Below are 25,996 nucleotides of genomic sequence, written 5' to 3' on the forward strand. Positions count from 1 at the left end.
TAACTGAATAAAAAATCAATTATTCAATTATCTCTTTACACCGTCAATATTGTCTTTTTATTATTATTTATAAACCGTTTCATTCAGTTAGAACCTTTATTATTTATCGAATAAACACATTTGTTTGTTTGTTTGTTTCAGAATGTATAAAACAAATGGCGACAAGTGGATTACACGTAGTGATCGTGACATAGTGCCAGTTTCGACAGTGCAAGGATATGTTCAGAAAGGATTCTTCTATAAATGTCTTCTTAGTAAGTTATTAATTTTGTTTTATGGATTAGATTGGTCACTGAAACTGAAAGGTATTGGGAGCTTAACGTTGTAATAATATTACGCTTACTAGTAATTTATCGCCTACAAACATAATTTATTGTAATTGTCTGAGTTCAATAATGGAAATGCTTAATTACTTTTGCATTTTTATTTAAAGACAAAGTTTTGGATGTCATAATGTTTTATTTGAAGAAGATATATCAAAGGATGTGGATGACTTCGGTTTACTTCATAAACCTACTCGGATGGCGTTAGCTACACGGATCCAGATGTCTAATTTACCACCTTTGCTATTACCAGCAGTTGCTGAAGAATATGTTCGAGCTCGTATCTCATATGTTGCTGGTTGATTTTTATATTTGACCAATTATTTTTAGTCATTTTGAGTTGATCGATTGCTTAAATGTTGATTCTTCATTTTAGATTCCAATAGACTATTTGTGCAGCTGGAGAATAATGCACGAACAATAATAAAAATAAATGAAGCAGTTAGAAATCTTGCAAAACAAAAACACAAGCCGTTGTGCAATCCAGAATGTGGTACCGTTATAGCAGCACTGTAAATCTTTTTGTTTTGCATAAAAAATGAGTTTCTGAAATATTTCATTTCATGTGAATAGTTTTTGCTTTTAACATGTTCTTCATATATCTTCTTAATGATATAAATCAGAAGAGATATTTCCAGATATTCACCTGATCGTTCCTACTATCGAGCCTCTGTTTGCTCTAAAGCAGGCATTGATTCTGTGCTTGTAAGTTTTTCGTTGTCTCTTTGTATCATATAACATTGAAAGAACAGTTATTGCATTTATTTGTTTCAAGTAATAATAGTGTCATTATTGCGCACCACTAGTTTGTAGGCTAATTTCAAATCCTTTCATTTCTATTTTTGAGGTTTTTTACATTGATTACGGGAATATGGCATCTATCGACATCAACGACGCTTTTGTATTGGAAGATGCATATTTATTATCAATTCCTCCACAGGCTGTACAACTGATCATCGAAGATGTAACGAGACCTCGACTTACTCTGGAACAGATCAAAAATTTGCTCACTGATCAGACTGCTGATGCACAGATAAGTACGTCTTTTTCTTTTCAAAAACTCCAATCCATAAAATCTTATAGAACTCTAAAACATGATTGTAGAATAAAAAGTACTGATCCTAACAAACATTATGTTATAGCTACTAAGATTATGAGTTGACAAATAGACCCTTAGTAGGTCGAACTAACATAAAAGCTGTTTAGTTTTATAAGAGTTTATGCTTATAAATTCAGTTGATTTTTATTTGAATATTTGTATAAAAGTGGAAAGATTATGGAATTTACTCTTGCATTTTACAAAATTTTAATGTCTTTGTCATTTATTTCGAGCCTGAATTATAAAGTATTCCTTCTTAATCTTCCTGCTTATATCCCTACAATAAAACTTACCATTACCATAGTCTAAAGTGTTATTACCAACTCATCTTTTTAGATAGTGTAAGCGGGAATGGAGAATCATTTGTTGCAAAATTGTTTGTGAAAGATGAGAAAAACAGAATTGTTAACCTCACGGAAGTAATACTCGGTGAAAGACCAGCGCCAACGCTGCCTATCCCAAAACGTCGGTTTTTTTATCAATTAATATTGTTTGTTTTTTTTTAGATTTTTGTATCATTCATCTGGAAATAGTTTTTTGGCTGAATTGGTATTACTTAAGTCACACAGTTTAAATACAGAATTTTTGAATAAAGTTCATCGTCCCAGCGTTAAAAGTTCTATTTTGTTATTTTCTGACGGATTGCTCTTTATTTTGACATTAGGGTGATTTTCTTCCACTTTTTCATTTTCGAATTTAAATTACAAAAAATTTATAGCGGTTAATACTGACAGTTTTTGGAGTGCTAAGAACGAGTCGGTGGAGTATACATGCCAAAGTAAGTCGTCATTCTTTGATTGAGCTTAAATTTTCTCACAGTTACATGTGGATTTCCAAATTTTACTCATTAATAGGAATAATATTCAAGAATTATTCAAAAAAGATTCACGAAACAATTTTATTTATAATTTTGCTAATATTGATAAGTTTTTGGAAGGCATAGCTATTGAAAGTAATCATAACAGAAGATTTGAAGATAAAAACTGGAAGAGAGCTTACGAGAGTAATTGTAAAGCAGGAAATTTTTCAAACAATTTTCGCAGTAACAGCGGCCCCAATTTTAACGACTACAGCGGTGAGAATGCTGCTAGAACAGGTGATAGAAGTAAGTTCATCATAGTCACATTAATTGTGGATTAATTGCAGAGAATTATGTTATGTTATGCTTTATGAAATTTTTTTTTTTATGAAAGCTTTATGAAAGTACTTTTTGGGGATTTAATGGTATCTCTGCAGCATATCGTAATTACGGAGAAGCTGGTCAGTATTCGACTTATCGTAGAAGTGGTTTTGCTAAAGATGAAAGAGATAATGAAAGATTCATGCGTAGTAGTAATTATACTGGATCTTCTCGTTCCAGCAGTAGCAGAACTAAAGGACGTAATGGTGATACTAGCTTTCGTTCAGGATTTGCTGAATCGAGAGGTAAGGTTGCTTTTTAGTAAGCTAATATTACAAGTTTAAAATTTTTAACTCTGGGTAGATAAGACACTAAAATCTTCGTATAACTTTTAACAAAACTTACAGGAAGCCGTCATATATCAGAAAGAAGAAATCATTCGCCTCGTCCTTTTTTGGACCGTAATATTAATGTTTGTTATTCCATATATTTTTTCCTACCATATCAGCTTATGTCATATTTTTCGAATTTTTATTTGTTAACAAAAAAAAAAAATTCATTTGTAGATTGATGATACCTCTGCTGACGAAAGCGGTTGGAAGTCGGGTGATTGGGTAATGGCATCTGATACAAATGTGGCAAAAAATGAACTGGAGTGCTTTTTAAATGATGATTTCAAAAAAAAGGTCCATACAAAGAAAAATATGCAGAACTGGTCTGTGAATGAAGGTGCATGGGAAGTAAATAATGCTAGTTGCAAACTTGTCAATAATGGGGATCAAATCGAAATATCAAAAAATGCTACGGTCAATTCAGGACACGATGTTTTTATCGATGCTGGGAACTGCAAAAGTGCAGATTCTGTGAGATACATATGCATACATTCTTTAGTTTTTCTACTTTTAATCTTTTTTTTTTTTTTTTTATTGTGCATAGAAGCTGGGATTTACATGCATTCTTTAATATTTTTAGGTATGATTAGGCTATAAGGTTTTTTATTTTTCAAGGTTATTTTTACTTTTACACGTCTTATGTTTCCTTACGACGTTTCTTTATGAAGCGAAGTAGCAAGAAAGTGAGAAGCAGATATTGTTTTATAAGTCTGGCAAATGGAGTTAAGCTGTGTAAGAAGATTAGGAAGCCGAGTGACCGACCATCAGCGAAGAATTAAGTGAGATAGAATGATATTATAGAAGAGTTCAACTGATATATTTGCTGTATCAGCTTAAGGATGAGTACCATCCTAGTGGACCAAAGAGTTCAGAGGGTCTTGATGAACACACTTTACAGCGGTTCTTCATGTAAATCTCAAAGTTTAATAGTCGCTATGAAAATTAGAAGTGAATCATTAATGCTTTTTCATCTTTTTTTCTGTTCTAATAATTTCTAATTCAGTGTATTGGTCTCAGGTATTTGAGATCCCAATTAATTAAAGATTTCAGTATACCGAATCGGCTGAATCTTCTGAAATTTCGCCGACAAATGCATCTGAGGTTGCAGTGTCATTTGATTTGAAAGTTGGTGCTGAAGAAGCCGATGGTGCTAAAACTATAGCTAATAAAGATCTTTCAAACAATAAGGTAATTCAATTCAAATTACTGTTAAAGCATTGCAACCACTTCTACACATTGTTTTTCAATTTGAGAGGACGTTCATTTTGGTTTAGATATATGTTTGGTCTGTTTTTTTTTACGTTGGAAACGATTTTTTTCCATGGATTATGATCAAGTTAGCTAAGATTTAATGGATCATTTTTCCTACTTCTCTATAATTTCATTATGGTTAATATTATTGTTAATCTCCTTTTTGCACTGTTCATTTTTTTTTTTCCTTTCGTTTTTGTCTTTACCCAATTTTTTAGTTAGAACAAAGATAAAGAGACTAACAGTAATAGGTGTGCTATCGGATAGAAAATTGAGTGACTTGGAACTAAAACAGCGTATGTTGCTGAAATCTTAAGAAAAAATTTTTCGCATTCAAAATCCTAAACTTTTTAGAGATTAATGGAGATCTTTATTCCTTGACGTAGACTGTGAAATGTGGATCTTCTCATTCTTTAATAGTCTCTTTGTTTCTACCTTAACGGGAAGATACAGCATGAGAGGTAACATCATAAATTTTAGTAGCAGTGGTGCTAAATTCTTATTTTTTGTTTGTTATTCGGTCCATGAGAAAGATTATAATGCTTATATTATCTTTAGGAAAACTTTCTTCACTTTGAGTGATTCATCTTCTTACTTAATAGTTCTTATCTATTTTTCTCTTGATTGACTCACTCTTTATAATTGTTTTTTCCGTAACTCAATAATATGCCTGAAGATTTTTAACTGGCAAAGTAAACAACGGGTATGTGCTTTCATTATCGTTGTTTTTTTTTTTTCAAATCTGTTGAAAAAATCCTATTTAGAAAGAATTGTCATCAGTTGTACTCAATCGTATCGAACCATCAAACCTTGATGAAATTAAATTCGGTGATACCGTTGATGGTCTTCTCTCAGATAACTTGGTGAGATTTTGTATATTTTCATGAGTCATAGATTTTTCGAATTTTTATGAATTCATTGTGTGCATATCACTTTTTTTTTTTTTTTTTTTAATTTTTTAAATCTGTATCTGGCTTTTTATTTCAAAGCAGAAGGAGTAAGTAGCTTGACCCAAACTCAAGAAAACTTACAATTATAATTACCGTGGCTCATTAATTTTTTACTGGTTTTCAATTTTAATCAAAGTTTTGGTAGGAAATTTTACGACACTCTTTTTTACTTATGTGTGTGTTTAGGAGGAACCTGACCCATTATCATTTTTTGTGCAGTTGAACCGTGACAAGAATAACATTGAGCATTTGATGTTGTCGGATACAGAACTGCCAGTCAATCTTCCAAATCTATCTTCTTTCGAAATTTCTCAGGCTTGTGTAGCCCTCTTCATGGGAGATTATTATCGAGCAGAGATCATTGGCGAAGAAAATAATAAGTATATTTTCAAGTCTTATATGAAGTTGATAAGAAATCCAAATATGCATAAAAAATTAGAATTATAAGTAACTAGTTTGTTCCTTTGCTTAACGAAAGTATTTGTAAATACAAAGCAATAGTTAAGATCAATCATTTAATTTTTTTTCATTTTTTTCTGCCTGAAGAAAAACATTTGTAACACTTACATACTTCACAACATGCTGAGGCGTTGAATGTGATTTAGCCCTTCTGTATATGTAATTTTTTTTTTCCGTAAATTCAGCATATGTTTTTGAATCGCTAATGAAATTTAGTATATGTTTTTTATAAGCTTACTGTGGAATTTGGAAGCAATCTTTTTTTCATCAAGCAGTTTTACTTTTTTCCTTTTACTCATTTAATAAGCTGTAAACAAATAGATAAAAAATATTTATTTTAAAGGAAAAAAATCCTGTTCGTTGATTATGGTAACGTGGAATATATGGATGCATCTATGCTTTATGTTATCAATAATTCCCTTCCCCAGCAGTTCTATACGTCAAGAAGAATGGCATTCCATTGCCGGTTGCATGGTGTTATGCCAGTAGCTTATAAAGTCAGTTTGTTCATTTATTGAAATAGTCATGTTTTTTTTCAGGAATTTACTGCTGAAAGTTTAGTAGTAATTGTGAGATTACACTTTTTTTTTTTCAAATGTGTCACATTCTGAGGAGAACCAGTATTATAATTGCAACTGTTTCATAATTCGTTTATTCAAATAACTCGAAATTACGAAGTTACACTTTTTAACATTATTTTAATAAATGCTTTCGGTTTTCAAATATTGTAGAAAATTTTTTATTTCCTCTCATAAATTCTTCCTATTTTTTTCCATTCTTCCACACCGAAAATGTTCTTGCAATTCGAAATTATTAGATGAAACTTTAAGTAATCGGAAAAAGTGCTCTTTATTATGAAACTTTAAGTAATCGGAAAAAGTGCTCTTTATTATCTGAAAAAATTACTGATTGACTGAAATGATGAACGAATTTGAACGACTTTGCAAAAATAGTTCTTATGTGGTCTGATTGTCGAGAGAGTTACTATTTATCAGCAGCTTTATGGATTGGCATCTCACCTGGATAAAATGAAAATAATTTTATAGCTAACATTATGAGAATCTCCAATAAAACTGACAATTATACGAAGTGAGATGGCAGGATGTCGAGAAACGAAAGCGAAATTTGAACGATTTTGCAAAAATAGTTCTTATTTGGTGTGATTCTCGAGAGAGTTACTACTTACAGTTTTCTTTCCTTTGGAAATTTTATAATATATATATATATATATTATATAAATCTAATTTGCTTCTTTTTAAGCACACATTCGACCCAGACGCTCGGAGATTATTCTCGGAATTAATCGCTGACCAGAAGCTACTCATTTGTTTCTTACAGCAGTCAGTCAAAGGTATCTATGAAGTAACGATTATGCTCAGTAATGGACGCATCGTTTCCGATATCCTGATCTCAAGGTGCATATTTGAGAATGAAATTCTTTGATTTTCTATAAGTTATTGGCATTTCAAGTTGTTACTGAATGTGTTTTTAATATTTCCAGAGGTTTCGCAGTCCCATTCAAATGGGGCATTGGACCGTCGTTTCCACTTTATGAAACATTGCACATTCTTCGATCCGACGAATTTGATCATGTTCATCCTGTCTTTACTGTTCAGTTATCAGATAGCCTTTCACAGCTTGAGCGGGTGAGTTAAAACTTATGTGAATGTTTAGGAAATTTAAAGTTATCTTACACGGTTAAGATTCTATATTATGATTTCGAATTTCTTAATTATATAGGAGGGGAAAACACCTTTTTTTCGGATTTTTTATTTTTCGCTAAGCAATTGCAAAGAAATAATTTCGTGATCGATTTTTTTAGAAACGGATTCTGGAAACGGTACGGTTAGCACATAGATAATACGAACCAGTTCACATCAGTAGATTTTTCAGCCATCATTGTGCAGTTCGTATAGATTATCATATGGAACAAAAAAAAAAAAAAAAACCAAATAGTGCTACTGAACTGCAACATCTCTTGTGAAAAAATGAAATAAGTTTTTAATAGTTTCTTCTCGAATTTTCAGTTAAACAATGAATATGTGGATAGCAAAAAAATAATGGAAGCACCACAAATTGGTGATGTTGTTATTTCATACTTCGAGGAATCACCGTATCGAGCAGAAATCATTGCCATTGAAATTGACAATGGTAATACAGTATATCGTGTGCATTATGTTGATTATGGGAATGAAAGCATATGCAGTAAAGAAGAATTATTCGAGTTGGATAGGGATCAGCAACCTGATGTAAATTTGTTTATTTCATTAAATTTTCTTTCTCTGTCTATATACGTATAAGTGTATGTATATACGTATATCTGATATACGTATAAGTGAAATTCGAATTACAGTAAACACTGCTTTATTAATCGAAATATGAGCGAACAATATATATAAGAATAATATTGTTCAACCACATTTATTTGATGTATTCAATATGAAATAGAGGATTGGATTCGTAAAAAACTGTATTTAATTTTATACCTGTCTGATATTCTTATAGAACACTTTTATTTTGTGGTTTTGATTACTTTGAATTTTGAGGTTAGTGTTATAAATCATTAGACAGTAAACGTTTTACGTGATTTTTGGATTTATTTACTATGTTCATGCAAATATTCATTTAATTCTTTTTTTATTTTTTAGGAAATAATTTATACTCCTCGACAAGGTTTCCGATGCCTAATTGATGGTGTACGACCTTTAAATTGTAAGGCAGAGTGGTCTGAAGAAGTACAGAAATGCATCGACAATTTGTTAGCTCCTTCCGCTTCATTTGAAGCTGTTGCTGGTAGTCCAAGTGTAGATGGAGTTTATCCTATTAGGGTTAGTTTTGCCTAGAACAGAAGGTACATTGGGACATATTTCAGTATATATCAGTCAATCTATCGTTTTTTAAAGAATCATGACTGAGAGACACGTACAAGAAAATTTCAAAGGTTTTTGAAAACTAATAAAATAACCGATAGTAACAGATCATGGTACTCAAAAATCAACTGAATGAAGAAAGTGACATCGGAAATGGTGAAACTGATGACGCAAATGATAAAGTTGAACTGGCAAGCTGGTTGATTTCAAAGGGTTATGCAGAAATGCAGAATATTTGGCGAGACTATCCAGTGAAGAATTTGTTATCCGATGGAGAACATGAATATGAAATGTTCATCACAGAAGTCGATGGACAGATCATTCGTGCACGGCCATATGTTTTTGTTGAACAATATAATAAAATGAAGAAGGCATGTTATGGAGATTATTGATTTGGTCTTTCCGTTCGTATGCTCTAGTTTTGTTCAACCTTTTGAGTCTCATATTTAGCTTAATTTAATGTTAGTTAACTTATTTTACTAACCAATTTGTATGTTACTTTCGGGATATTGCTCTTTCTGCAAACATATTCATTTTTTCTCAGTTTACCACTATTGTACATTACTAACACTTCATGTTGTCAATATTTAAATGCCAAAATATACTCTGTTTTTGAAATTTAAAATAACTTAAGCTTCCAATCTTTTTAATTTAGGCACTTGCTAACATTGAAGCAGTTCCTCTTCTAAGTGATGCAGCTACTGGTTTAATTTCTTTGAACAACGAAAATAAACGTGCAATGTTGATCTCCTCAACGAATAATGAGACGTCGACGAAGTATTTATTGGTTGATGAAGGTATTTCTATTGAAAGAACATCCATACAATTTTCTGGCACTGATAAATTATGTGAGTTGCTTTTTTAAAGTCTTTGTCTTTGTTGTACTAAATTGTTGTTAATTTGAAGTTCTTCACTCCATTATTTCTACAAAGCTCGGACATTTTATTTTGATTCGGTGTCATGGTATTGTTCTTGAAGCTTTATATAGAGCTTGCTGGCTACTAGTGTATTTCGAAAATGCACTGAATAGAAGTTTCCAAAATTTAATGAAAAGCCTCTCTTTGAATATCATATGAAGTCTTTGGTAGAACACAGTTCCGTACATGAGGAATTGGGTCCTATTACAGGTGATTCTGACGGATTTTTGGTACGAACATGCCATCGTTTGTCAGTGCAGCTTAGGCTCACTGACATTTTGCTTGATAAGAAATCCAAAGAAATGATAATGAGTAGTGCAACAAGTGGACCAGCTAAAGTCATTCTTGTTGAGTACAGTGGTGTACGTTTTTACAACACATTTAATGATTGATATTGAGACGTTGTAAGTCACAATGCATTCCATATATTGTTCGAAAATTTGGAGACAAGTGCTTTTTTTTTTTCAAATTTCAAAAATTATTGTTACTTCTATAATTTCTTAAATATTTCTATTATTTTCAGGATAATTGCTATCAAATAACTGATATTTTATTCTCTGATGGCACAACTTTATTAGAGAAACTCAAAGAAACAATTGTTGAAAAAGAATCACCAGATCTTGTTACTAGTAATTTTGAAGAAGCGGGGAGAAGTTTAAATGAAGGTAGGAAGCGAATATTTACTGGTTATTGATTAGATAATTAAAAAAATTTATAAATAGCAGCAATTATAAGCTGTAAGAGTAAGGTGTCAAATTATTCTCAAAATTTTGTGTAAATTATTAATATTAACCAATTAATTCGATTTAGACGCATTTTGTGACATCTCTGCTGATGGAATGAAGAAAAGGGAAACCATATTGCTTTTTTTTTAAATTAAAAATCTGGAATTTTAGACAAAAAAGCAGCAGATTCGAGACTACTAATTAATGAAGCGGAGCGAATTGAATGCGGGGAAATTTTGATTGCTAATGAGGATCCTAATTGGACACCTGAGGTTTGACTTTTTGAGCATGATTGATGCTAAATTACCTTAAAAGGTACAGTTCATAAAAATTGCGTCAGGTATTTCAAGATTTGAATAACATTACATATACTTTTCCTTTGCTGTTATATGCTTAAATTCAGCAGGTAATCACGACTGAGTAACAATAAACGAGGAAAAATGCTTTAAATTAGACATTTTACAAAATTTTTTCCATTCGAGTTGAGGTCAAAGAAGTAACAAAACTATAGGCTGATATATTATATACCTTTGGAAATTTTTTATCAAATTGAAAGGTGTGCATTGCAAGCAACAATTTTTCAGCCTTCGGAAATGTCAAATGGTATTTTCGACGGCATGCATGAAGAAGGTAGAACAATCGAACCTGAAATTATTTCTTTTCTAAATTCACTGTTAGCACGGTTTTAAGGGACATTGAATGATATAAATTTGTTAACACTTTATCAACAGTTTTAATATTGGTTTGAATTATAATTACTTTAATAAACGAAAAATATACATTAAGCTGGAAATTTTACAGAATTTTATCCATTCAACATTTGTATTTATTTCTTAGTGAAAAAGCTGTCACTTGTTAATCGATGTGCATATTTCGCGTCTTGTATTTATGATATAAAATTACTTTTAACATTCTTAACTGTGTACATTCTCAACAATAATTTCTTTGTTAGCATTTATGGTGTTTAATTCTTTTTGCACCTGTTCCATACCAAATACTGTATTAATTCTGTAGATGTATATAATCACTGTTCCAGCCTTTCCTACAGAAAAATTCCTTCAAATATATTATCTTTATTTGTAGTTAAGCAAAAGTACTCATTATTAGTCAAAAAAAGTGAAAAAAAAAAATTCTGTTATTAGGATTCTGTTTAAGTATATTATTCGAATCTTAAATGATGAGTAAAATATATCCTTCGCTCTTTTTTTTTGACATTACAATTTAATGTTTTACTGCAATAAAATTACATGTACTTTAGCACATTGCATACTTTGACATTTCATTTCCGTTGCTAATCTTGAATCATTCTAATAGAAAAGTATAATTCATTTGCTCATGCAAGTTATTGTTTTTGTTTCGAGTCATTTTCTCGATGGAATGGACAAGTTGATGTCTCTTCAGAATTTTTCGTATGTAGAAAAATTCAATTATTAAAAATTGTGTTTCCCAGGATTTTATACTTTCAGAAATACTTCATTTTGTCAGTATTAAGCATAAAACCTAATCATGACAAATGAAAAGTTAAGAAGTTACTTCATTGGTTAGTCTTTTCGAGAGATAATAGAGTGGAAGGACTCGAGTAAACATGTTTAAAATTCCACTTATTTTTGTTTACTGTTGATCAAACGACTCATCATCCTGAGATGTGTATGACCCTATATAATGGTAGACTCATCTATAATTTTGAAAATAAAACTCTAAAATTGAAGATATCAAATTTTTGATGGAATGATTACAACAACAATTAATCACTTGCAATGCGACCTTTATTAGTGTATAAAGTTAAGAAACCGTTCAAATTAATGTCATTTCATTATTTTTGCTTTCAATTGAACAGTTTCTATTTCCAATGTGTCTTCCGGAACTTGGCGAAGATGACAGGTGAATTAGGATGACAAATTTGATTACATTTCTTTTAGCTTCTGACCTTTAATTCTACTTGTGTCAGAGAAGTTGAAGTTGAAAAATCAAATATATCTGTCTGTCAGTGAATGGAATAAACTATTCAAATCAAGCATATATTATATCAAATGAATTATTAATAAAATGTTTAAATTTGAAATGATCAATAAATTTTGTTCAATTTTAATTTTAAGGAAAAAAATTCCAGCGATGAATATGATGTTTGCTGTGGAGCTTTACATTCATATGTGGCAAGTGTATTTTTTTGTATCATCGATTTCTGGTCAACGTGTTCAATGTTCTTCCTCATTGCTTTTTTTCATTATCATGATGTAAAATTTTTAGAAATTCACGCAAATGAAATAAACTTTTTTTTAAATTGAAAAAAAAAATTTATTCTACAGAAGTGTTTCTCTAACTTTTGTTTTTTTCCTCAAATTTAAAAGTGCATGGAAATTTTTTGTCAATAGAAGAGTTAAATGTAGTTCAAGAGGTCACTGAAAGAAAGAAATTGATTGTAAGGTATATGATTTGGTCATCGAAGAGAAATGTAAAGTAAAATTGAAATTGAAATTTCTATAAAGACTATACTGAATATAATAAAATATATATATATGTAATAATTCGTTGTTTTTTTATGCTCTCTTCTGTAATTTTAAATTTCAAAGTTAAAAAACACTCCTTTTTGTATCGTGAAATGTTCTAAAAATTTCCTCAAGTATTAAAGGTGTGAATGCCAACCCGAAGTTATAGTATTCCTTAAGTTCTTCAGTTTTTTTTTTGTGGATAAAGGAATTGCAATTTCAATTTTCTCTTGAAAAATCTAAGATCTCTAATTTTTTTTTTAAATTTGCAAATTTTATCGCTTTCCGTACATTTTTTGCATTTAAATCATTGATACTCTATTTCTTGTTTTTTTATAATTTTCAGTAATATTTTAAGTGCATATTTGAAATTATCATAAGTTTTTGAAATATGATATTTGCAACTAAAATTACAACTTTGATAGCAACATTCAATGAATATTTTCAGGATCCATTAACATGGCCAGTTGTAGTACCACTATTCGTCCTTTATATTTCTTTCGTATCATATCTTTCAGGACCTGTCGGATTATATATTGGTGTAAGTTTTCTATTTTTCTTTTTTTTTTCAAATAAGAGAATAAAGGATGAAGAAAAACAAATGTAATTTAGAGAAAGAAAACAAAAATAGAAAATCCATTTTGAATTCATGAATTTGAAGTTTGATTTGAAATTTTTGAATTGAATTTTCAGCATTTTCAGCTAAATTTTTTTCATTCGTTTGATTACTAAGTTCTTTTCAATTTCTTATGAATTTAGCGCAAGTTATCAAAGCAAATGGTAAGAGGATATAATAATAGTAATATATTATAATATATTAAAATATATTATAATGTAAATCTTCTAAAACTTCCAGCATCGGCTTCTTATAGCATTATATTATTACCGAATTGCTGTTATGTTCCTTTTTGCCTTAATATGGATGGTCATCAATTCCGGTGAGCGCAAAACTATCCTAGGTTAGTTATCAGGATTCTCATGATTATGATATTCAGTACGGGAAATTCATTGATATATGCAAGACCCTTCGAGAATGATACTTATAATTCAATAATCAAATCGTCCTGATCAATTTATTTCTTAGTCAAAGATATTGATTCTTTAGATTAGTTGTATTGAACATTTCATAGACCTTAAAAGAAATTTCGATCTTCCAAATTTAACTTCCTAAATTTCCATTTATTTTGGTTATATATAGACCAAATTAAGCTAAACTTCTATTGTTATCATATCATTCAAATCTACTAAAGAGCTAAGACTGTCTGAACAGCAAATTAGAATTAGTTTTCGCATACTGTTCCCAAAGTTCATAATTTAATTTCAATTGCAGACATTGTCCTTACAGTACTGTGGTTTTTGACAGCGTTTACTTATTTTTTTGGATGGTATGTTCATAGAAGGACACATAAGTTTTTCAGCACTCGGTTAGCTCTTACTTTTGATGCTATTCAAGGTTAGTTATCAACTAACAATATACGCAAAAAAAAAAATCCCCATATCATATACTGCCCAGTATTTGGGGAATTTCCATTCTTTCAATGAAAGCATGAAAATGTGAAGAAATGTTACCTTAAATATCTATCATTTAGGAAATTAAACCATTTAGTTACCATTAATTGCTATAGGAAAGAAATAACACAAATTTGATTTTCTGCTAGATGTGTAGAAGAATTGCTTATCTCTATAATATATGTAAAATACTCTTTCGAAAAAAAAAAATTCTTTCTAGCAAATCCAGTCCGCTTAATGAATTGCAATAGTAGCACCAATGGTTTTGCAGATGGGTAGGATATGATGACGGTGATTTGGTATTTGCTGCCAAATTACGAGCACGAGGTTTGCCCGTTATAACTTATAATATACGCGAGTATTTTGCTTCCATCAATCTGGAAAGGCAGCATAAACAAGAGTTCGCAGCTGCAAAACAGAAGTCAGCAACAAAAAAAGATTAGGTATCTAAAATGAATAATTACATGACAGAAGATTTACCCATATGAGGAAGAAGTGATCTGATAATAAAGCCATGTATATATATCAAATAATGTATTTCTTTTCCTTGTTCTCTCTTAAAACTCTTTGTACTGTTTTGAATTTAAAAATTACATAAAGTTATGTGCAAAGTTCTCGAAGGAAAGAATTCTATCTAGTACAAATAATGTTTATGCAAATAAGCTAAAAGTTCAATATAGCAAAAACTCCATCCAGTGAAGAAGAATAGAAAGTAACCATCTACAATTACAGTGAATTTTTATTTTAAGTAAATTAGTGTATTCGACAAATTAGAATAGATGAGATCACCAATAGCAGCAAAACTTCAGCACAGAGAGAAAATCAAAATGAAGTAGAGCCATGTATTTGGAAATCACAGAAAAAAGTAAGATAATGATAGCACAATCATATAAGCTATAGTGGGGAAGAGACAAAAGACGAAGTGGGGAAAAAAGAGGAAATTCGACCTTTGCAAATCCATGGTCGAAAACGGTTGTTAGTGTTCCAAAAAGTTTTGCTAAAAAAAAAAAAAGCAAGATTTCCCCTTTCTCAAAACAACACTGTCCAATCAACTTCAAGAACTAAAAAACAAACCCGAGCAACATAATTTAAATAAAACAATATGAAACAGAGGCACAGACTGATAATACACAATGATTATAAAGATAGCACCACAATATGCGGAAAACATAAATCGATAATAACATTTAGCAAAGTTTTCAAAGTAACTTTCCTACGAGTTATGACTTAATATAAAAAATTTGAAAAAATTTTTTTGAAAAAAGTCTGAAAAAATTTTTATAATGCCTAAAAAATATCATTAATCAAGCAGCATATTAAGCACTGCGAGGAACAAAATATTTACGTGAATGAATTTATGACCCTTTTGTCTTTTTTTTGGTTCTTTGGAGATGTATTATCTTTGGATATGATATCATTCTTTACACGAATCAGATCATTATAGGCCAATTTATATGCATCACTCCTTTTTAATACTAACTTTTTTACACTTCAATCCACAGTATGACTAAGTGAACAAATGTTGAAACTAAACCTAGAAGTGAAAGTTGTAAGCTATGAATATTTCATGAGCAATAGTAGTAAGAACTTCAATTTAGAACAATATGAAGCACCTTCTCAAAGTGGTCCAACCTGACTGTATGGGTTAGTGACACCTCCGAAAGGTACTTTATATAAAACGGGATCATATCTTGAAACACTTGTAACTAGTGGATTATAACCAAAATATGAAATAAATAGGTTAATACAAGTAGAACGCTGGAGCAAACATTGAACATTCCTTGTCGACATATCACTATTAACACATTCTGAAAAACAAAAACATGCAGTACATTTTGGTTTTAACTTTGTGACTTGAACACTTTCAAATTCAAATAAAAATGCAGAAAACTGAAAGACGCACATTAGAAAAAAAAAAAGATATTCATTCATTAATGGAAGTTTCATTCAGACCTTCACTGCATGTTCTGCCACTTAGGACATGAAAAATTTTTATCTGTATTTAAATATGCGATAAAGCACATATATGAAATAAGTAACCATTGTGATATCCAATAAGAGATGGATACTTACTTGGATAAACAAACTTTTTTCGCGGTGTAACTTTCAGTGGACTTTTTCCAGTTACACTACTAATTAAAAAATTCATCGCAATATCCTCACAGTTTCTATTCTTTTCCACATACTCGATTATTTCTGATGGTAATAATTCGTGATATAACATTCCATAGTACTGCAGAAAGAAATTACGATATTAGATATTAGTGAACAAAAATTGCCAGTTTTACAAATTCAATTGAATTTTAAAACACGAATCAAATTTCAAATTTTGAATGAAACTCTACGAAAATTAATGATATGCCAAAAAAAAATTGCTTCTCTTTATTCCCAGAAAAAAAAAGAGTTGAAAGTAAACAGGTTTCACTTAACCTTGTGATAAAATGCAGCACCCATCAAAATAATATTCATCGAATTTGCCCACTCCGTGTGGTATTCATATAACCTGGTAGATTCATTGAAAACAGCAGCTCGCGGCAAAAATCCGACCAAACGATCCGGATTTTCTCGCCATGTCTGAGACAATGATTATAAAACTACAGATATTTTCACGTTTAATTGGATGTCCAACGATGATAATGTCTTTGCGTATAAATTGAATCAAAATAATTCTATGCTGTAGACTTACTTTATTAAAAAATTACTGCTGAAATTCCTGACTGCAGAAAATTTTTGTGTTCTGAAACTTCTGAATTGATATGATACCTGATAGCCAAATTCGATTTCATCAATGTTCATAGCAACTGTATCCTCGTCAAGCGAGAATATTGCATCTGTGGTTATTTCCGAAAACATAATAAATCGATTGGACAGCATATTTTTGTCCATATGGATAATATGAATGGGTTGATTTATATGCGGCCATTCGGTCACTATAGAATAAAAATCGTTTCTTATAATTCTATAACATAAAGAAAAAACAGTTCCATAACGTAAAGAAAAAGGAACTTGTTGTAAAAGGACAGAAAATCACTTTTACTAACTGAGAATATATTAAATTCGTAAAATAAACATAATTTTTTGTTTGTTTGTTTGATTACTTTTGCTTCTTCATATATCGCATATTATTACAATCGTGATAATAATATTCATGAATATGCTAGATTTGAAATAGCTAACAAGTTAATGGATAAAAAAGTTTCTTACTTGGAGGAGGCTCACCGGCATGATTCCACACAACGACAATGCTTCTCAAGCTGGCTACTTTGGCAAGCAATCGTATAATAACAAATAATGAATTCAGTTTATTGTATGTCAAGATAACACCCGTGAAGCCCTCAGCAGAAGTGTGGAAAGGATGGAAGAGCGATGGAACAAAACAATTCTGTAATACAAATGTAAGACAAGTCAGCGAATCACGTAGAATTTTGATTTCAGAAATTGCAGAGTACAAAACATCTGATTAAAATGAAAGCATAATAGCTTTAAATGTACAGATTCTAAAATTATTCTACCTTTGAAGAATTGCAATTCCAATCGTCGTATGTTGTAAATGAATTTGGAATAATACGTCTCTCCAAGATCCTTAAAGTCGTAAGGATTATTTTTTCAAGTGAAGAAAAATAACGACTATAAACGAAAGAAATTTGTTCTCTCATGCGCTGTTTTCGTTCCGATGATAAAACTCGCAAGAATGTGAGAACAGAAGACAAACGACTTCGGGGAAAGGTCAATGACAATCTGAAAGGACAGGACTAATTTGAATTAAAATACTTCAATTTTTACTTTAGGATCTGTATGCAATATCATAATACAATATACAATACAGCATATTTACAGCTAGAACAATGCGTTGAATTACTGGACATTATCTCGACAAATTTAGTAGAAATTCTTTTTGTATATTATCTGTTCCGAGTTTACGCGTATTAGCAACTAACAAATCCCAATTGATCACTTCATTGAAGGGCAAAACAATAAAATCAGAGATAATAACAGGAATGGAGCCAACACGTAAAGCTGACATTAATAACAGCTCAGACCCAGCAACTCGATCATCAATCAAAGTGAACTGACTTTCCTGAAAGTTTTTCAAACTCTTATTTGAAATAAATATATTTGTATGATCTCGAAACCTTTAACGCTGAAAGTCCCGAAACGTCCCTTTCCTTATTTATTAATTTGTGCGACACCATTTCCTCTGATCTCTTCAGCATTTTTATCCAAATAAAATGTAATTTTGTATTCCTATATATAAATTGACTTATGAGTACAAATTTTTTCATTTACTACTGATTTTGAATAAAAGGTTTTTTTTTTTTTTGTTAACAGAAAATCCGAACCTTAACAATTGTTCCCAAATTGTGGGCATCCCCACGACTGTCGCATAAGAAATTTCCATCTGTTACATCGCATTCGTCCAAGACAAGACAATCATTTTCGTTGAATAAATTTTTTAATAATACTTTAACATTGTGTGAAGCAAATTTTATCGGGACAACGATAAAATATGAAAATTTCTCCAAAGAGGATAAGAAAGATGATGGTGAAACATAGGGGTTCCATAAAGGCAGCGATAAATCAAAGCCACGTCGAAAAGTTTTACGACGAGATCCGGTCCTGTAAAGAGATCTATCAGTTCATATGCCCAAGATAATGCTTGAGAAGTACCCAGGTATCATTTATTTGCATACTCTGCCGTATATAACAGAGATTAGAGCATGTTTTCTTCTGAAAAGAATTAACCTTGCAATAATAGCATTAATATCAAGAAGACTGGCACCAGCAAATGCAAATATGAGCACATTGTGATTGTTCAGGCGAGCACCTGCATTGAAATTTTTCGAAAAAGATGATTCATCGTCATTGAAACGATAAATATTAAGAGTATCAAATCCAGGCACAACAAGGCAGGCATCTTCAATTGCATTAACTCTGTATCTGGATCGTTCAATCACTGAACGTATCTCGAGATACTCGCTTGAAGGTGACGGCGTTATATCTTTGCCATTCTGAAACATTATAGAACTTCAGACAAAACAGTTTATTCCAAATCGCTTTGCGGATTATCTCCGTGATACATCGTATTCCATTTCACTAGAATTCTATCATCCAGTAATCTTTACGATTTCCTATTCTCTTCCAACATTTATCAAAAAATAATTCACCTCATCGATGACCCGTATGAATGGTTCAACAAAGACAGTTAGCTGACCGTCATGAAGTGAACATGACAATAAATTGAGACATGTATCTGTTGTACAGTTTTTGCCACTTTCTAATTTTGTTATATCATCTGAAGAAATCTGGTATTCCAAAATCTGTTGGTATCGTCTCTTATTGTTAAAACTCCACAATGCAATTCCAAGAAATAATGTAGCCAACAGCACAACAATTCTGCTGCAGCTGCATCGCATTCCTCATAAATATTCAAAACAAGGAAGATCGAACGCATACCCCCTTCGCCGAACCATTACCAAACCTAAAAAGCGGTCAGCTATGAAAACCACCAAAACTCAAATGCAAAGGTTTGTAGTTACGCATGCAGCAGTTAAACCAATCCGTTTAATCTATCCATTAGGTATTATAATCGCGATTGTCCTAATCTACAGCATTTTTCACTATAGTTTGAAAATTTTCGAAATAATATTTGATAATTGTGATCCAACAAAATGTATCAAATCTCTGAGTACTGAGCAATTTATTAATACCACGCGTAAAGAAAAAAGAAAAAAAAATCAAGACCAGAGAATAAAAAACCACGAAACATAAACTATCAGTTATATATATTCAAAGAAACACTATATAAATTAAGTTATGAATGTAACAAACATTGAGGTTAAGTTGACAGCAAGAAAAGTGAATTTCCTGAACTATTGAAGAACTGAACTTTGGCAGAACTAACATTCTATTAAAAATCTAAAGGAATTTTAAAGCACCTAGTAGAACCATTTCGAAATAGTAACATCATCCTAACACTTAATACTGAACACATAGTAAATAATAAAATATAAGACCAATACATAACGTATACGGACATTCTGTAAAGAACAAAAGTCGATTTACAGAAATACAAAATTTCATTTAAAAAATTATATTCATAAGTATTCTTGTTTTAGATTTGCAAAACTAAATAAGATTTAAAAACAAGATAAATAAAAAGTCTAAAAGTTAATAAGATAATTCAAAAGTAAATAAGATTTTATAATTTAAAAAAGTTCCATTTTCAGGATTATTTCATATACCGATATTCCATCCCTTCGCACCGTACACGAAAAAATTTTTGTAATGAAACGTGAAATGAATAAAACTACATTAACATAATTTGGCTAGCGATAAAAAAAATAAAAATAGCAGAGCCAAATAATAAACATATAGAATATGTTATAAATGTGGCACTTCTTTCAAAACTTTTTCTCGGAAATCACTGGCACATTTCGTCATATCCACCGCAAACGATGTACAATTTAGTAATTTGTTTTTATTTTTCATAATGCATTCCATTAAATCCTGAAGAGTTGAAATGAACGATTTCAGTTCTATCATCTACCATTTAATGCCCACGAACAATAAAAACATTAAGAAAAGATCAGTAACTAAAAGTCAGTTCGTCATTAACTTTTGATAAATTCTAAACGAACTTTTTGATATGATTTTTTATCAAAACGTACGTGGGAAGAAAGTATCAAAACAAATGTTTGGGAAAAGGAAATGAAATATTCGCTAGCCATTACTACTTAATATTAAATAATAACTTACATTTTCAAACGTTTTACAAACATTTTCCGGCTGGTAAGAGAAGTACTGTTTTTCAATCCGTTTCACTGTCTCATCAAATGCATCCTTTCGTGCTTGCAAATCAGTTACTGAGATTTTTCCTAAAAAATCAGTAGATTTCAAATCTTCAGACACACCACAGGTTTCATTTTTTTACTAATAACATTCCTATTCATATATAAGGAACAAGTAATTTATCATTAATCACTCCCATCACATAGCACTGAAATACAGTTTACAATAATTAAAAAATACCATTAATCACAATTTGAAATATCTTAGGTTTAATTTGCAAGCAGTTTCCATCCGAACAAAGCTTAATCAAATGACGTTTGCCTAAAAATAGAAAAATAAATAAATACAAACTAACCGGCTGCAGCTTTTTGCAATGAAAGCTTTGATTCTGAAAGATTTTTTATTTGTTCTCGCAGTTTGAGATTATCTTGGTGTTCCTCGGCCAACTGCCTCCTAAATTATTGCAATACAACATTTAAGTGCCTAAAAAAATATGTAAATCAGAACTTTATAAACTTTCCAAACAAAATTTGAAAGTAAACAGTACCTCAAGTCATTGACAATCCCACTTTCCGGATTTCCCAAATTTAGGATCTGATCAACAACATCATGTGATACCGCAACTGTCCTATATTCTTCCGGTATTTCACTTCGCTCGATTCTTATCACCTGAAAATGAGAGCTTTCACAAACAATTAAGGCGAAATAATCAAATAACTCTTATCGCAGCTTAAATTAATTTATTATAGGTTAATTTAATAACAAGAGTTTTAATTCTGCAAAATATGAAATAGCAACAATGTATAGACACAAATTCTTAAAATTATTGGAGGTGAAAATATTCCTATTCTATCAAATCAATAATAGACGTTCATACAACGAGTAAACAACCATTTTAGGATTAGAAAATAATTTTCAAGAAGTAAAAGAAAAAAACAAACGGTACCTTCGGAAGATCATCGGAACGGTTGCTTTCTTCATAGCTCTGAGATGATCCCATAGGATAATAGAAAGTTATACTGCAACATTAACATATTACATATATATGATCAGATAAAGAATGAACTGGAACAAATTCTACGAAATCATCAGAATCAACGAATCCCATTCCCGATTTTACTAAATTTACCCAAGGCTACCCTCTTCAGATAATGCAGTCCCCCATTAAACACGCTGTGAAATTTCAAGTTTCAAATTTAATTTAAATGTTAGCGATTAAGGATTTGATGATACTTGCTGTGGTATTTATGTAATATTGTTTAAATGGTTATTTATTATAATAAGATTTTCATCTCTAAGTTACTAGAAGATATGATATGATGCATGAATGAGAGCGTTGTTCCAGCGTTTGTCACCTAGCGACCGGATCCTCTAGGCGGATTGTCTCGTTGAAAATATTCTCGATTTCTCCTGCATTTCTTCTTCACTCTATTCATTTTGCACTAAGTGATATTATACTGCTATGTAAATTTCATGCTTCAAATCTATCTGAGACCATTACACGCTATATCTTATTTTAATTAAAAAGTTGAGAAAAAATTTTCAGTTTCCTATCGTTCATTCTTGGCTAAGCTATTATAATCTTAAGCTAAGCTATAACATTAATGGACTATGCTTCTCAAATTTCTAGTCGATTCGATATGAAATAAGCATAGATTTGAGCTTTTGCCACTGCATGCCATATTCATTCTTGAAACATCTATCAAATATTAAATTACGGGGATAGCTATTCCTTCCTAAATAGATTTCTATTGGAGTAGGATTAAAAAAAAATCGCATTCTTTCTCTACACTTTATGTCATATTCTGATCTTGTAGATCAATCAATAAAAACTTTACCCTGAAAGTTTCATTTATTTTAAATGTTCAAAAATTGTTAGCAAATCTTTTTTTTTTTTTTTGATTTTAAAACAATTTGTTTAATTTCCAGGATGAATCTTTCAATACAGACCGTGTGTTGAAGAATATTCTTTATGCTGTTGTATCATATAGTATTATGTCTCGAGCTCAGCAAATTTTGGAAGGATTCAAGCTGTGCGTATTGTTGTCTTTTTTGATACTTTTTATGCACTTTTTTTTTTTTTTTTTGTGAAAGTACATGAAAAACATAGCAATATAAACAATTTAAGCTTGTAATTAACTTGATGGTTTAATAATTTATTTTAATTAAGCATCAATTATTTGAACGAAGAATGCAAAACTTTACATTTTTATCGTAGTTATATAATATCGGTGGTGATTAGGTGAACTGGCATATGAATTTGTAGGAATTGGATGAGTTTACGTGATGCGGAAAGTGGAAAAGTGTTATGGCAAAGTTATGAGGATCTCGCCTTGCCAGGAAAAGAACATCAAGGTTTGTTAATCACTGTTCTTTCAAATAGGTGATAGATTAAAGATACCATTATTAAGTTAGATGTTAGGAATTAGGAACAAATGCATAGATGTATTTGTCACTGGTTGTAAAATAATGGTTAATTAGCTTGAATTCCTACAAAGTTCTTCGATAACATATTGCAGCTCGTGTACCTAAAAGTATCTTGAAATGTCGGGCAGTGTCGCGTGAAATAAATTTCACTTCGGCCGAAAAAATAAATAAATTTCGATTAGAGCAACGTGTTTACCTGAAAGGCGATATTATTGAAGGTATTTTGTTAATTTAGAAGGATGTTTTGATCTGAATCCCTATGTTACTGGTTATTTTTATTATACGGACTGAAACTGTCCGTATAATAAAAGGTTAAGCACCATTTGGAGTTTTACTTACAGTCTGTTAATTTAAATCATTGCCAGAATTGAGTAAATCTTCGCAGTTTATTCGTAATTTTTTTTCAAAATTCTAAGTTATTTTAATCGAAATCACTTTGTCTTAAAAAGAGTTCTAGAATGGTTTTTTGATTTTGGATTTGTAATACCACAATCAACAAATACGTGGCAGAGTTTAATCGAAGCCGCACCAGAGGCACAGATGCTGCCTGCATCATTGTTAAGGCAAGTTTACTGTTGCCGATTATATATTTTCATTTATTTCTTGAATTACATATTAAGTTAAAAAAAATCCATGAGGATGTGGTTGTTCTTATTTTAATTATATTTTAAACAGTCAAAAATTAAATACCAAGTAAATTGCTGCTTATAACGGATGGTATACATCTTTGCGTGCATACCATGCAATCTTTCTCTATGTTCCATTTTGTACATTCTATTGAATACTAAAGAATGCATTGCTAACTTACTCCAAAACTGAACGGAAAGTGACATTCTGTCATCGTTCTTTGAAATGTGACAGTTGTAGTGGCAATGTGGTAATCGAGACGAGCTTTTACGATGATAATTTGCTGGTAAGCACGTCACAGATTCGTATCTTCTATGTATGATGAAGAAAATGAAAAATGAGCGCATTTTACCTTCTCTTAAACTATTCCAGACTTTTTATGAGAATTATTGCGATATATTTTGTATTATATGAAAAATATGGCCAATAATCTTGAAGCATATCACTATTATGTAATAAAAATGAATACTTCAGAAAATGAAGCTATACTATAAATATATGTGAAGCTATACTATACGACTCTCGAGAAACTACAGAATTTTCTCGATCTTTTAAATCATTAATTCTAATGCTTGCAGTTATAACGAAATTTTGATGATTTTGTTCTTGAAATTCCAGTGAAATTTATTTCAAACCTGTTGATTTCTATGAGGAATCAATAAAATTAGGGAGAAGAGGTTCCAAATTGTAACCGAAGTATTAAAAAAAGTTTGAAATGGTAAAAATGATCATATTTATAGTTGGCTAATTTCTTCATTCATTCCCGTCTGTGAAACGATTTCTCAGTGCTCTCGATAGCATCACGGTACTGTCAAATGCTTTAATCTAAGGTTGATTGTTGTCTATAACTTATACATCTAGTTGCAATTTAATAAATATCTATTAGGGTTAAGTGAACTGTTATAAGAATAAAATACTTCTTAATCCAACCTTTTTACTCCTTGGAGGAAAGAGTTAAACCATTTTCACATGTTTTCTAACAGATTAAAACTATTTTAAGTATTCCTGCTTCACTGTTGTTCGAATTGTTTACCTGCTGAAAAAGTTCTCAAAGAATGCAAATTTGTAAAGAATGAATTCAGGTGAAATGTCAACTTTCTTCATTCAGTTTCAACATATGTTCTAGAAAAGTACGAAAAAAAAAAAGTGTTCAACAGATATCAGTATATAGTTACTATGTTTTAGTGTAGAATTCCGTCTATGAAAATTCAGGGAAAGTAAATATTTTCATATTTATCGGATCATTTGACAAGAATGATTAAAATTTCTATTATTTATGATTGGATACTTTGGAAATAAGTTATAAGTTACTTGAATAAATTATTTTTAATTTTTTTTCCGATTTCGATAAATCGATTATGGATAAGTTTGTTTGCAATATTCGATTACAAAGAAAAGAAAAGCAAGCATGCTGTAGTGATTTTAAAATTAGCTGCTATTTATCAATTCCATTGGTTTAATGGAAATTTATGGAAATGCTATCTTTAACCATCCGGCTTTTTGATCAATTAAAATAATGCAAACCTAAATGAGATTCAAATTCTTTTGTCAAATATGTTTTTTTAAAATAGATTTTCAAATTTTCATGCTGAATTGCTTATGAATTTGTAATTATTCTTTCATCTTCGTTCATTTTCAACATAAACCAGTAAATATATCATTGTTTCAAAATGGTTACAATTCATGCATTTACAGTACTTCAGTGCTCACTTCTGATTTTAAACATTTTAAACATTTCCACTTCTGATTTTAAACATTTCCAATATTCTTCAATACAATTAACATCTGACAAGATTCCCTTTATTTTCATCGATTACTAAATTTACTACTAAATTACTTTATTTGAACTATAGCAATCCTTTAAGGTTTGATAATATACAATAGTTGTCATTAATTAACCATTCATAATCTTCGGAACTTTCTTATCACTTAAGCTCATTTTAAGTTGATAATTTTGAACTTAATGTCAACATTGCTATCAATTTCGAACAGATAACATCAGATAATTTTGTAATAATATTACATTCAATGGTATTTAATGAGGAATATGGT

The 25,996-nt window shown here is 30.6% G+C and overlaps 5 protein-coding genes across 5 annotated transcripts; 3 read left to right on the forward strand and 2 right to left on the reverse strand.

The window, feature by feature from the left end:
* Positions 1 to 142: 142 nt before the first annotated feature.
* On the forward strand, positions 143 to 10,795 carry Bm10348 (Tudor domain containing protein; the record flags this gene model as incomplete). Its single annotated transcript, XM_043078197.1, has 25 exons — positions 143 to 254; positions 469 to 621; positions 700 to 835; positions 962 to 1,028; positions 1,171 to 1,360; positions 1,759 to 1,887; positions 2,141 to 2,200; positions 2,399 to 2,527; positions 2,659 to 2,847; positions 2,950 to 3,014; positions 3,109 to 3,405; positions 3,985 to 4,122; positions 4,950 to 5,048; positions 5,322 to 5,515; positions 5,938 to 6,091; positions 6,855 to 7,009; positions 7,096 to 7,240; positions 7,622 to 7,843; positions 8,243 to 8,422; positions 8,572 to 8,835; positions 9,120 to 9,312; positions 9,592 to 9,743; positions 9,905 to 10,046; positions 10,278 to 10,378; positions 10,691 to 10,795. The coding sequence occupies 25 exons, from the start codon at positions 143 to 145 to the stop codon at positions 10,793 to 10,795; spliced, it is 3,771 nt and encodes a 1,256-aa protein (XP_042934131.1).
* Positions 10,796 to 11,955: 1,160 nt separating this feature from the next.
* Bm18166 (Uncharacterized protein) lies at positions 11,956 to 14,544 on the forward strand (the record flags this gene model as incomplete). The annotated part of the gene is made up of 6 exons (XM_043078198.1): positions 11,956 to 11,987; positions 12,217 to 12,340; positions 13,041 to 13,133; positions 13,449 to 13,551; positions 13,923 to 14,016; positions 14,373 to 14,544. 6 exons carry the CDS (start codon positions 11,956 to 11,958, stop codon positions 14,542 to 14,544), a joined length of 618 nt encoding a protein of 205 aa, XP_042934132.1.
* A 1,174-nt stretch (positions 14,545 to 15,718) lies between these two features.
* Positions 15,719 to 19,515, reverse strand: Bma-rib-2 (Exostosin family protein; the record flags this gene model as incomplete). Its single annotated transcript, XM_001894559.2, has 10 exons — positions 15,719 to 15,909; positions 16,175 to 16,334; positions 16,532 to 16,675; positions 16,865 to 17,031; positions 17,306 to 17,483; positions 17,614 to 17,839; positions 18,040 to 18,179; positions 18,442 to 18,718; positions 18,845 to 19,110; positions 19,267 to 19,515. 10 exons carry the CDS (start codon positions 19,513 to 19,515, stop codon positions 15,719 to 15,721), a joined length of 1,998 nt encoding a protein of 665 aa, XP_001894594.2.
* A 967-nt stretch (positions 19,516 to 20,482) lies between these two features.
* On the reverse strand, positions 20,483 to 21,890 carry Bma-chch-3 (Uncharacterized protein; the record flags this gene model as incomplete). The annotated part of the gene is made up of 5 exons (XM_001894558.1): positions 20,483 to 20,608; positions 20,858 to 20,976; positions 21,246 to 21,343; positions 21,438 to 21,559; positions 21,837 to 21,890. 5 exons carry the CDS (start codon positions 21,888 to 21,890, stop codon positions 20,483 to 20,485), a joined length of 519 nt encoding a protein of 172 aa, XP_001894593.1.
* Positions 21,891 to 22,885: 995 nt separating this feature from the next.
* Bma-pdl-1 (conserved hypothetical protein,hypothetical protein) lies at positions 22,886 to 24,266 on the forward strand (the record flags this gene model as incomplete). Its single annotated transcript, XM_001894557.2, has 5 exons — positions 22,886 to 22,923; positions 23,157 to 23,245; positions 23,410 to 23,535; positions 23,775 to 23,880; positions 24,185 to 24,266. The coding sequence occupies 5 exons, from the start codon at positions 22,886 to 22,888 to the stop codon at positions 24,264 to 24,266; spliced, it is 441 nt and encodes a 146-aa protein (XP_001894592.2).
* Positions 24,267 to 25,996: the final 1,730 nt, after the last annotated feature.

Source organism: Brugia malayi (assembly GCF_000002995.4).
Source record: "Brugia malayi strain FR3 genome assembly, contig: Bm_v4_Chr2_contig_001, whole genome shotgun sequence".
NCBI lineage: Eukaryota > Metazoa > Nematoda > Chromadorea > Rhabditida > Onchocercidae > Brugia > Brugia malayi.